The 12411-nt window shown below is 47.2% G+C and overlaps 1 protein-coding gene across 6 annotated transcripts in view; it reads right to left on the reverse strand.

Moving 5' to 3' along the window:
* The window catches only part of CAPN5 (calpain 5), a 38341-nt gene extending 26770 nt beyond the window's left edge, over positions 1 to 11571 (reverse strand). The window contains exons 1-3 of one of the 6 annotated variants that reach the window (XM_016191127.2): positions 11355 to 11542; positions 3444 to 3483; positions 1126 to 1257 (exon numbers count right to left, since the gene is read on the reverse strand). In XM_016191127.2, the coding sequence (XP_016046613.1) occupies positions 1126 to 1257; positions 3444 to 3483; positions 11355 to 11413 (231 nt within the window). In that variant the 5' untranslated portion in view covers positions 11414 to 11542. Of the gene's footprint in view, positions 1 to 1125; positions 1258 to 3443; positions 3484 to 11354 lie in introns of all 6 variants that reach the window. The other 5 variants (XR_009545622.1, XM_016191128.2, XM_007529694.3 and 2 more) reach the window with 5 other exon arrangements.
* Between the last annotated feature and the right edge of the window lie 840 nt (positions 11572 to 12411).

A 12411-nucleotide genomic window follows, 5' to 3' on the forward strand; every position in this document is an offset into this window, starting at 1 on the left:
CTCTTCCCCCCTCTCCCTCTCCCACTCTCTCCCATCCAAGTACTAACCAGGCCCAACTCTGCTTAGCTTCTGAGATTGGACGATATTAGACATATTCAGCGTGGTATGGCCACAGGCTCTTTCTCTCTATCCTTCTCCCTCTCCTTTCCATCTAAAAAATCTTTTTGGGGGAGTCCCTCAGTGCCAAGTTTCTGTTGGGTTGGGTGGAAGGTTCTAGGCTGGCCCAGCACTGCCCATTGGGAGCTCCCCTCCAGAGGAGAGCCCACAGGTAAACCGGCAATTAGTGGTAGGGATGCAGGCAGGTCTTTGGCCGGGGGACTAAGAAGGCAGTAGTGGAGGACAGTGCCAGTCCCACTTTCCTCAACTCAGGAGGCTTAAAAGTGAAATGGGTCCACACGGAGCTCTCCTGCCTCCCCACCTGCAGACCATCTCCTGTAGTTTGCCTCACTCCCCCAGCCCCACCTGCAGTGTCACAGAGCCTCAGCAGATGGCGGCAGTGCTAGATGCCTCCCCAACTATGTGGCCACTACTCACTGAGCACCATGCTGTACCCCCACTTTCTGTTTAGCATCTGTTTCTTTCTTGCCAGCCCCCAGAAAGTGGTTCTCCTGACCCCTGATTTTTCCAAGGAAGGTTCACATCTGCAGGACTGGTGCTGGGGCTCAGATGGGAGGACTGCACTGCCCCATGTTGCCACTGGATGACAGCCCTGAGTCCACTGGGCCACAGCTGTCACTTGGAACTGCGAAAGGGCAAAAGCCTCTTCCAGGGAGCTATAGAGGCTGGCCCAGCCACACAGCCAGTCCTAGCAGGGCCTCCTGAGCCTTGGGCAGAAGTTTGCTGCACTTCCTGGGTGTGTGCTACATACCGCCTGGGTGGGCCTGCTCACTGGGCACTGAGGTAGGATTCTGTTAGATCCCAAGCTCCTGGGGAGCCAGGCAGGTGTGGAGAAAGCCATTCCGATGCTCAGCATGGCCCCCCTACCAGCCCTGCCTAAGGTTGCTTGCATGATTTCACCAGGCCAGAAAGACTTTTTCATTCAGACAAGAGACCAGAGCTTGAACCCAGGCCATGTGCAAATAGCAAGGTGCATGCCCTACCCCTCCCTGGATCCCCCAGCCTCACCTTCTGCCACAGCGACTCCCGGGAGGCGAGGGAGGAGCAGGCTGCCACAAACCAGCAGTTGCCCACCTGGCCCTGGTGCAGGTCATGGGAACTAATGCCATCCACGAAGAGCCGAGGGTCCTCACAGATGTCCTGTGGGGAGGCAGAGGCCATGTCAGAGGAGGAGCCCTCCATCATGACCCAGGGGTCCCCCAGTCCTACCTCCCCTAATCCTGACTAAATAACTCTGCTTTTCTGACCAGGCTTTTCTGTGACCCCACAGTGGAAGGAGCTGGGGGATTGGAGCCCTGCCCTTCCACCTCCAACCACAGCCCCACAGCCCCAGAAGCCCTGCAGGCAGTGAGTGGGGTCACCCTGAAGCAACCCAAGGGGTGTCCAGCACAGATTCAGTGTGGGCTGCCATTCCAGGCCCCTATGGGAACAGTCTGAAGTGAAGAGGGCTGCGGAGATAGCATAATGGCTATGCAAAACACTTTCATGCCAGAGGTTCTGAGGTTTCTGGTTCAATCCCCAGACCATCATTAGCCAGAGCTTAGTATTCTGGTTTTAAAAAAAGAAGAAGAAAAAATAAAAAAACTGAGACCCAGAGAGGGTTCATCAGTCTCGTTCCCACCTCCTTGCCACCCCTCCCGCCCACCCCCCACAGGCCTGCCTCCACATGGGCAGGTGCACCCCAATCTGCTCCAGCCTATCAGTTGCTGTGCAGTCCTACTGAAGACAGCCAGCAGAGGGCAGCAGAGCCTGGTTGATGGGGCTAGATTCCCTGCCCTCGTTACTGATTGTGCAACCTTGGGCTGGTGGCTTAACCCGGCTGAGCCACTACGCCCCTCAGGACTGAGAAGGAGGTGGCTCTGCTGGGCCAGAGAGATCTATGCTTCCATGGGGGCCGGTGGGATCCTCACTGCTGCTTCAACATGGGGAATACTAAGGATTTGGAGCCCAAACTGAGGGCCACAGGATCCAGATGGACCTTAGGGTCAAGCTGCAAGATGCCCTCACCCCAGTGGACAAGGTCTGAATAATCCTGGCCCCGGCATGGAGCCAGGATGCAGATCCACCTGTGGTGCCAGCCTGCTCCTTATCTACCCAGTCTGATGCAGTGACTTCATATTTCTCTCCAGGGCCTACAGGGTCGGGGCGGAAGGGCTGCTATTTGAATCCCCCAGCCATGCCTGGCCTTGGGGTTACCAGTGTCTACTGAGGTGACTGGCCCCTCCCCTGCCCACTCCATGGAGGAGGTCAGGTGGACAGGTCTCTCTACTTGTACGTGAGCAGGGGCAGGGTTCTCAGCTTTAAAGTCAGGGAGGCTTCTGGAGGTTGTAGCACTTGGGGGTACAGGCACCAGAGGGGAACTGTTAGTCCTGTTTCACAGACAGGAAACCAGGGTCCAGAGAGGCTAAGCCATGCACCCTGAGCCACACGGGAATTGGGGGGCACAGGTGTGAGTTCAGGCAGTCATTTCTAGTCTCCATAAAAGCTCCAGAGGGACAAAGCTACCTCCTTTCATTCGTCCCCTGGGCCAGCTACAGGGACCTTATAGTATCAAAGCAAGATGGAAGGGACAGTAGCAGTCCAGTTCTTCCCACTGCCACCAACACGGAGAGGCAGGACCTTAAGCTGTCTGTCCTGTCTTTTCTGGGCACCCCACTTTGAGAAATTCCCAGCTCCCATGAGGAGGAAAAGGAAGAAAGGAGGAGGAGTTGGAGGACAGGGACTGAGGTTCCATGTGAGCACAACTCGAACAGCAGAAGGCTGGAGGGTAATCAGAGGAGGCTGCCAGCTGATCAGGCACCAGACAGGGGGTGGTGATGTGTGTAGGGGGTGGTAGTGGTGAGGAAATACCAGAGCTTCATATGGACTCCAAATCACCCTTCCCCATAGGCAGGGTACAACCATGGCCTCAGGTCACCTCTGACACCACCCTTCACAAGTTCCCCCTAGCTCGTGCCCCAGGGCAGGCCTGAGCCCTACTCTGTTCACCATGTGTCTGGATTAGGGTGGCATCCAGGACGGACAGGCCAGGGGAACCTCTTGTGAACCCAGGCAGGGTCACCCTAAGGGCAGAGAGGTGGCCACTCCTCTTGTCAACATACCTGGCCCTGAAGTGACAAGTGGTCACCCTCTGCTCCCCCCCCACTCCCACCCCTCCAGTCAGACTGGCTCCACAGACTCAGCTCACAGCACCTCCCTCCCAAAGCTCACTTTAGAGCCATTCCCCAGCAAGAATGCAGCAAAGAGTGGATCCCAGGATCCTCCCCCTCCTCCACCCCTGATATTGCCCCAGGAATCAAAGATCACATCTGAAATAAATAAGACACCTGGGGAAACAGAGACTCAGAAAGAGAGCAGGACCTCCACCTGAAAGAGAACAGAAAGACAGTGTCCTTGGGGGGCTGTGCTCCATCTCTGTGTTCCCCACTCTGTGTACCCTCCTCCTGCTGGGCAGGGTGGCCCAAATGACTTGATCTAGTGCAAGCTGCCTGTTCATGACATATATATACCTTCCATGGGTCTTTTCCTAGTGTGCATGTAAGCATGAGCCCCAGGGCATAGGGTTGTGACTGCAGGACATTGTGAGGGAATTCCGGAATGTTCCAAAATGGATTCTGTTTGTAAGATCTTGTTTATCCCTTTCCTGGTTCCACTAAGTCCTGCATCACAGAGACAGGGCTAGGCAGGCAGAGTACTCTAGGTGGAAAGACATTGCTCCCACAGTGAAGGAGATAGGTCCCCTACCAATGCCCTGGGTCAGATTTGGAAGCTCCTTCTATGTCTTCAGCATGTCTGGAGCTCTCATCTTGGAGCCAGGCTTCCTACCTGCAGAGTCAGTACAGCATGTGCAGCCTGGGATCCTGACCACTGCCAGGAGTAGGCTGGTGAGGGGGAGCCGCCTCTCAGCTCCTCTCAGGTGTCTCACACCAAAGAGGTCTTATTGTTTCAACTACCAGACACCACACATGGCAAAATTTATGCTCTTCATTTATATGTGAGGCCAAGGGAATGTGACTGGCTTTAAGTCACGAGTCCCACATGGTGGGACTATTAGGGGCAGTTCTGAGGGTCAGGGGCCTGAAGCTTCAGATCGCTGGGACATGGTCGCTTTGCTTTATGTTACCATATGTTTTCCCATATCAGTGAAGAAGAATTTAAAGGTAGCACTGGCAAAGGGTAGGACAGTTTTTAGAAAGAACCTTTTTCACTGGGGAAGTTTTAGGAACTTTAACCCCAAAAAAAAGACAGATGATCTCAGTGGACCAGAGGGAAGCTGGCCCCAGGTGTGATGGGAATTTTGGGTTTAGGAAACGGAAAAACAAATGGGTGGGTCTTTTATTTCTCTCCATGGCCATTTTGGATTCTATCCTTACACACTTTATTTGTACCTTAAGATTACTTTTGCAAGTACTGAGAGATGAACCTTATAACATACTATATAGAATGGTTAAACCAACAAGAATAAATATTAGAGAAATGAACCAGGACAAAAGTCCAGCTAATAGGCCCCCCAAAAAAGCTGAAGCACAGAATAATGGGGTCAACATCCAAACACTAGTTAAGGAAATCCAGGAGTGAGTAAAGAGTTTGAAAGATTGTCATCGGAAATGCAGAAACAACAAATAAGACTCTGGACGAAAACATTATCTCAAGGTTATCAGAGAGCTGAAAGTTGAAATAGCTGAGCTAAGAACACAACTAGCTGAGCAAGCTAAAACAGTATCAGAACAGGGTGACAAAATAGATGAACTACAGAAAACAGTAGGGGGAGAGAGAGAATAGAATAAATCAAGCTGGAAACAGAATTAACAAGATCGAGGACAAATTAGAGACAACTAAAAAAGAAGTAAGAGATCTCAAAAAGAGATTAAGAGATACTGAAAACAACAAAAGAGACATATGGGATGACTTCAATAGAAATAATATACGCATTATTGGCTTATAAGAGGAAGAAATAGTGGGAGGGGAAGAAAGCATTCTTTAGGACATAATAGCTAAGAACTTCTCTAATATAGACAACATAAAAGACATAAAGGTTCAAGAAGCCCTGAGGGTCCCAATCAGAATTAACCCAAACTAAAAGACACCAAGACACATATTTAGAATGAAAAAGAATAAGGATAAAGAAAGGATCCTGAAGGTTGCAAGAGAAAAACAAAGAGTAATCTACAGAGGAAAACCCAGAAGATTAGCAGCAGATTTCGCCACACAAAAACTACAGGCCAGAAGAGAATGGAAAGTGCTCAATGAGAAAGGCTTTCAACCAAGACTACTGTATCCTGCTAGACTCTCGTTTAGGCTAGATGGAGGTATAAAAACCTTCTCACACAAGCAACAGTTGAAGGAATCAACTATCACCAAGCCTGCCCTGAAAGAAGTTCTGAAAGGTCTCCTATAAACAATCAGACCACCATAAATAGGACATATATCAGAACACTCTAAAGCTCTACAAGAATGGTGTTAAAATATCTTCAATCTATGATATCAATAAATGTCAAGGGCCTGAATTCACCTACTAAAAAGCACAGGGTAGGAAGCTGGATCAGAAAACACAACCCAACAATAATGCTGTCTACAGGAATCACGCCAAACTCAACAAGACAAACACAGACTCAAAGTGAAAGGATGGAAAACTATCATACAAGCCAATGGCCCACAAAAAAGGGCAGGAACAGCTATTCTCATATCTGACATGATAGACTTTAAAATAAATAAAATTTAAAAAGATAGGGATGGACATTCCTTAATGCTCAGAGGATTAATCAAGAGGAATTAACAATTATTAACATCTATACACCCAATGAGAAGCCATCTAAATACATCAAACATCTACTGAAAGAGCTACAGCAATATAGTAACAGCAACACAGGTATAGTGGGGACTTCAACACACATGAGGGAGCTAAATGGAGAGATAGATAAACTAGAACTATTGCACATTTTCAGAATCATTCACGCCAAGAAACTGGAATACACATTCTACTCACATCCACATGGGTCATTCTCAAGGATAGACCATATGTTAGGCCACAAAGACAGCATAAGCAAATTCAGGAGCACTGAAATCATGCAAACATCTTCTCAGACCACAGTGGAATTAAACTAGCATTTAATGATAAACAAAAGATTAGTAATAGTCCCAAAATGTAGAAGCTCAACAGTACACTACTTAACAACTATTGGATCAAAGAGGAAATAAAGGAAAAATGTTTCTAGAGTTCAGTGAAAATGAAGACACAAGCTATCAAAATATTTGGGACACAGCTAAGGCAGTACTGAGAGAAAAGTTCATAGCTATACAGCATACATAAGGAAACAAGAAAAAGCACAAATAAAAAACCTGATTGCATACCTTAAAGACTCAGAAGAAGAAGAAGAAAAACAAAGGAACACTAAAGCAACCAGAAGGACAGAAATCACTAAAGTTAGGGCAGAAATAAATAACACTGAAAATAAGAAAACCATACAAAAGATCAATGAAAGTAAATGTTGGTTCTTTGAAAGAGTGAACAAAATCAACAAACCTTTAGCCAGACTCACAAGACAAAAAAGGGAGAAGACCCAAATAAATCGGATTGTAAATGAAATAGGAGATATCAAAACAGACACCACAGAAATTCAACATATCATGGGAGGCTTCTATAAACAACTCTATGCCACCAAGCTAGAGAACCTGGAAGAAATGGACAATTTCCTAGATACTCACGAACTTCCAAAATTAAATAAAGAGGAACTAGATAATATGAACAGGCTCACCACAGCCAACGAAATTGAAACAGTTATCAAAAACCTTCCCAAGAATAAAAGTCCTAGACCAGATGGTTTTACAAATGAATTCTACAAAACCTTTAAGGAAGAGTTAATACCTCTACTTTTAAAAGTCTTCCGGAAGATTAAAGACACTGGAATACACCCTTGTAACTTCTATGAAGCCAAAATCACTCTGATACCAAAAGTAGACAGGGACACAACCAAAAAAGAAAACTACAGACCAATATCTCTGATGAACATAGATCCTAAAATATTCAACAAAATTCTAGCCAACCAGATAGAGCAGTATATAGAACAGATTGTTCATCATGACCAAATAGGGATGCAAGGTTGGTTGAATATACGTAAATCAATCAATGTGATCCACCACATCAATAAAAGCAAGACCAAAAACCACATGGTCATATCACTAGATGCAGAGAAAGCCTTTGATAAAATATAACATCCCTTTATGATCAATCAAAACACACAAAAAAAAAAGAGAGAGAGAGAGAATAGACGGAAAATTGCTCAAGGTAGTGTAGTCTCTATATAGCTAACCTACAGCCAACATCATACTCAATGGTGAAAAACTGGAAGCATTTCCCCTCAGATCAGGTACGAGACAGGGCTGCCCACTATCACCATTACTATTCAACACAGTGTTGGAAGTTCTTCCCATAGCAATCAGGCAGCAGCAAGGAATTAAAGGGATACAGATTGGAAGAAAAGAAGTCAAACTCTCCCTATTTGCAGATGACATGATAGTATACATAGAAAAACATAAAGAATCCAGCAAGAAGCTTTGGGAAATCATCAGGCAATTCAGTAAGGTGTCAGGCTACACAATTAACATACAAAAGTCAGTGGCATTCCTCTATGCAAACACTAAGTTAGAAGATGAAATCCAGAAATTAATTCCTTTTACTATAGCAACAAAAACAACAAAATATCTAGGAGTAAAGTTAATCAAAGAAGTGAAAGACTTATATACTGAAAATTATAAATCACTACTCAATGAGATAGAAAAAGACACAAAGAAGGGAGTCAGGCGGAAGCACAATGGGTTAGGCGCACGTGGTGCAAAGCACAAGGTCCAGCCTAAGGATCCCAGTTCGAGCCCCTGGCTCCCCACCTGCAGGGGAGTCACTTCACAGGTGGTGAAACAGGTCTGCAGGTGTCTATCATTCTCTCCCTCTCTTCCCCTCCTTTCTCCATTTCTCTCTGTCTTAACAACGACGACATCAGTAACTACAACAATAAAAAAAAGGGCAACAAAAGAGAAAATAAATAAATATAAAAAAAGAAAAAGACACAAAGAAATGGAAAGATATTTCATGTTCATGGGTTGGAAGAATTAACATCATCAAAATGAATATACTACCCAGAGCTATACACAAATTTAATGCTATCCCCATAAGATCCATATCACATTTTTTGGAGAATAGAACAAATGCTACAAATATTTATCTGGAACCAGAAAAGACCCAGAATTGCCAAAACAATCTTGAGAAGAAAGAACAAAACTGGAGGCATCACACTCCCAGATCTCAAACTGCATTATAGGGCCATTGTAATCAAAACTGCTTGGTACTGGAACATGAATGACACACTGACCAGTGGAATAGAATTGAGAGCCCAGAAGTAAGCCCCCACATCTATGGACATCTAATCTTTGATAAAAGTGCCCAGACTAATAAATTGTAAAAGATGAGTCTTTTCAACAAATGGTGTTAGAAAAAATGGGTTGAAACATGCAGAGGAATGAAACTGAACCACTATATTTCAAACACAAAAGTAAATTCCATGTGGATCAAGGACTTGGATGTTAGACCAGAAACTATTGGATACTTAGAGGAAAATATTGGCAGAACTCTTCTCCGCATAAATTTTAAAGACATCTTCAATGAAACGAATCCAATTAAAAGAAGACTAAGGCAAGGATAAACCTATGGGACTATATCAAATTAAAAAGCTTCTGCACAGGAAAAGAAACCAATACCCAAACAAAGAGACCCCTCACAGAATGGGAGAAGATCTTTACATGCCATACATCAGACAAGAGTTTAATAACCAAAATATATAAAGAGCTTGCCAAACTCAAGAACAAGAAAACAAATGACCCCATCCAAAAATGGGGAGAGGCATGGACAGAATATTCACCACAGAAGAGATCCATAAGGCCAAGAAAAACATGAAAAAATGCTCCAAGTCTTTGACTGTCAGAGAAATGAAAATAAAGACAGCAATGAGATACCACTTCACTCCTGTGAGAATGTCATACATCAGAAAAGGTAGCAGCAACAAATGCTGGAGAGATTGTGGGTTCAAAGGAACCCTCCTTTACTGCTGGTGGGAATGTAAACTGGTCCAACCTCTGTGGAGAGCAGTCTGGAGAACTCTCAGAAGGCTAGAAATGGACCTGCCCTATTAAAAAAAAAAATTACTTTTGCACAGCTTCTACCTAACATCTTCGTAATAAAAAAGTTTATATTTTGGACACTTGATCATGGAGTCTCTTATAATTATTTCCAGGAAGGAACTGTGAAACACCCTCCTCTTGAGAGAATATTGGCTCTGGAGAGCTCCCATTGGATCCTGGCCAGTTTCCCCCACTACAAGGCCAAGACTATCAGATTCAGAAACCAGTCCCCTTGTTCCTATTTGAAGAAGAGAGGAAGAAGTCTGGATGGCAGGAAGCTGGTGGAGAAGAAGCTGGAGATGGGATTCAGGTGAAGCTGGCCTTTTACCATGCCTGTAAACAGTTGGGTCATAGGAGGTGGGGTTCTACAGAAGCACCACTGCCTTGGCCAAAGTTCATCTCTTTGGCCAGGTGCCCAGCAGTTGAGAATAAACTGTAAACTGACTGGGCTGGCTCCCCCCACTTGCCTGAGGCAAGTCAGGCCCAACTTCCTGCTCCCAGAGACCACTTCTTGTCATGGAATCCCTTCCAAAGCCCACTTCCTGTCACATAATCCAGACCTGCTGCCTACCACCACTGCTATTGCATATCTCTTCCTCACCCAATGCTCTATACCACCCTGGTCCTCCTCAACCCTTAGTCACCACTGAACCCCTCACCAGTTTCCCTACCCAGAGCAGCCCCATTCTTGCTCTCCCAGTGTTTGAAAAGGGCCTGGCACCAAACCTAGGGAAGCAGGTAGTGATAGAGGGCAGCATGGTAGGTCTCCTGAACCAGCAAGCAAAGAAGCCCACAGAGAGCAGGTGACTGCCAGGGTCACACAGCAAGGGATAATGGACTGGCAGTTCCCCTACTCAGTGCTTCCCATAGCCCAGTGCTTCCCAGGGGCAGTAGAGGGTCAGAATGGGGCAGAAGGGAGTGGAGTGGGGCAGACAAATAGTTGAGAGGGCCCTCTCCTCTCACCCCCACCCACACACAGGCCTCACAAAGGTCCTTTGAGAGTGGCCTCTCTCACTACTCCCTGGACAAAGAAGAAAGAGGACAGTCAGGCCAGAAGGCTCCCAGGGGGGCCCAGAGAAACAAGGCCAGGGCACTTGCTGGGGGCAGGGCTGGGTGATGGGCATCTGCTGTCCCCTAGTTTAGGAACTCCCAGCTGAGCCATCATCTCACCTCAGGAAAGCCACCACCCGCCCCTCTGTCATTCCCTAATGGAGGGTTTGGCCTGTCTCTGATCACAGGGCTGAGGGAGTCTCCCCTGAACACCTAGGCTCTGTCACCAGCTCTCACAGTGTCACCAGCAGGGCTGTGGAAGTGAGAGGCCTGAGACAGTCACTCCTACATCATGCCTGGGTAGAGATGTACTCATGCCCCTGAGCCAAACATTCTTGTCAAACTGGTTCTAGCTCTAGCCTTAGTCTCCTCAAGGGCAGTCAGCCAGAGGCCTCTCACCTGCTAGTCTGAGCAGGGGGGCGCAGAGGAAATACCTCCCATGAGGCACCATTATAAAAGCTTTTACCACTAAAATTGGTATTGATTCACCATTATATCCTCTTTCAACTGCAGCAAACAAGACTGTGAAATTATGGCAGTAATTAACAGCCAAGGAAATTCCTTACACTTGAATGTCACTCTTTAGGGGGAAAAAAGTTACATCTGGGGACAGGACCAGAGAACACACTTTACAGTGCACAATGGCCTGAGTTCAAGACCCCAGCCCTACATGAGAAAAACTGATGAACAGGGACAGAGGGCATGAAAAAAAGATTGCACGCATATCACCTCATTATTTGTCCCAGAAGCCACACTGGGTAGAGGGTGATAGAGACACCAGGAATTCCCACGAGGGGGCTGAGGCCCAGAGAGCGGTCAGTTCTGGGTAGGTGGCCACAGATTCAGGGCACACTTTTCTGCCCTAAGCCAGATGGGGGCCAGCATAAGAGCTGCATCTGCCCAGCACTGTCCAAGCACCCAGGACCTGGGTCATGCCAGGCCACCCCACCCCTACAGACATGGCCCTGTGGTAGGGCCTGGTTTGTCACCATGCTCCTGCTCAGCCCAACACTGACCTTGGGTCGCTTCCACCTGACCATGGGTCCTGGAGTGCTCTTGTAATAGAGTGAGTCATCACTGGCTGGGAAAGTGGGATCCTCAAAGAGTACCTTCTTGCGCAGACAAGCCCGCTTCAGGGCCGAGTAGTCCTGGCCCTCATATGGCTTCACACATGAGAACATGGCAGCTGCTGCCCCCACAGAGGAAGGCCAAGGAAAGACAACTCTGTGGAACCTGCAGGGACAGGAAGTCAGGAGACCGTCACTGTTGGAGGGATGCAAGACCCTGAGTCAACTGAACTTGCTTGTTCTCTCTTTTGTGTTAAGGCCAGGCACTAAGGCTCTGAGAGGGGCAGACACCACCCCAATGTCACACAGCTGGTGTGCGACAAGCAGAGAGAGGGACCCACAGGCCTAATTTCACAGCCCAGATCAGTTCAGTTCTTTCTTAAAAAACATTGTCTCTGGAATCGGGTGGTAGCACAGTGGGTTAAGCACACGTGGTGCAAAGCGCAAGGACGGGCCTAAGGATCCCGGTTTGAGCCCCCAGCTCCCCACATGCAGGGGAGTCACTTCACAGGCAGTGAAGCAAGTCTGCAGGTATCTGTCTTTCTCTCCCCCTCTCTGTCTTCCCCTCCTCTCTCGATTTCTCTCTGTCCTATCCAACAACGAACGACATCAACAACAATAGTAACCACAACAAGGCTACAACAACAAGGGCAAAAGGTGGGGGGAAGGCCTCCAGGAGCAGTGGATTCATGGTGCAGGTACTGAGCCCCAGCAATAACCCTAAAGGAAAAAATGCTGAGTTCTGACATGTGGAGGTGCTAGGGATGAAGTAGGGGTTGGTCTCAGGTGTGCAAGTCTTGTGTTCTGTTGTTGAACTATCTCTCAGCCCTGATCTCTCATTTCTGATGTGCAGAGGTGATGCCAGGCCCATAAGCCTCAGACACAACCACAAGAGTACTCAGAGCTGGCCCTGCTTCCCCTCCCAGTGGGCACCCCCTAGTCCTGCCAGTCCTCTTAAGACCTTCCTAGGCAGAATTAGGCTATAGATGAAAAGAACAGAGACTTC

The sequence above is a fragment of the Erinaceus europaeus genome, chromosome 17 (genome assembly GCF_950295315.1).
Source record: "Erinaceus europaeus chromosome 17, mEriEur2.1, whole genome shotgun sequence".
NCBI classification, from domain to species: Eukaryota; Metazoa; Chordata; class Mammalia; order Eulipotyphla; family Erinaceidae; genus Erinaceus; species Erinaceus europaeus.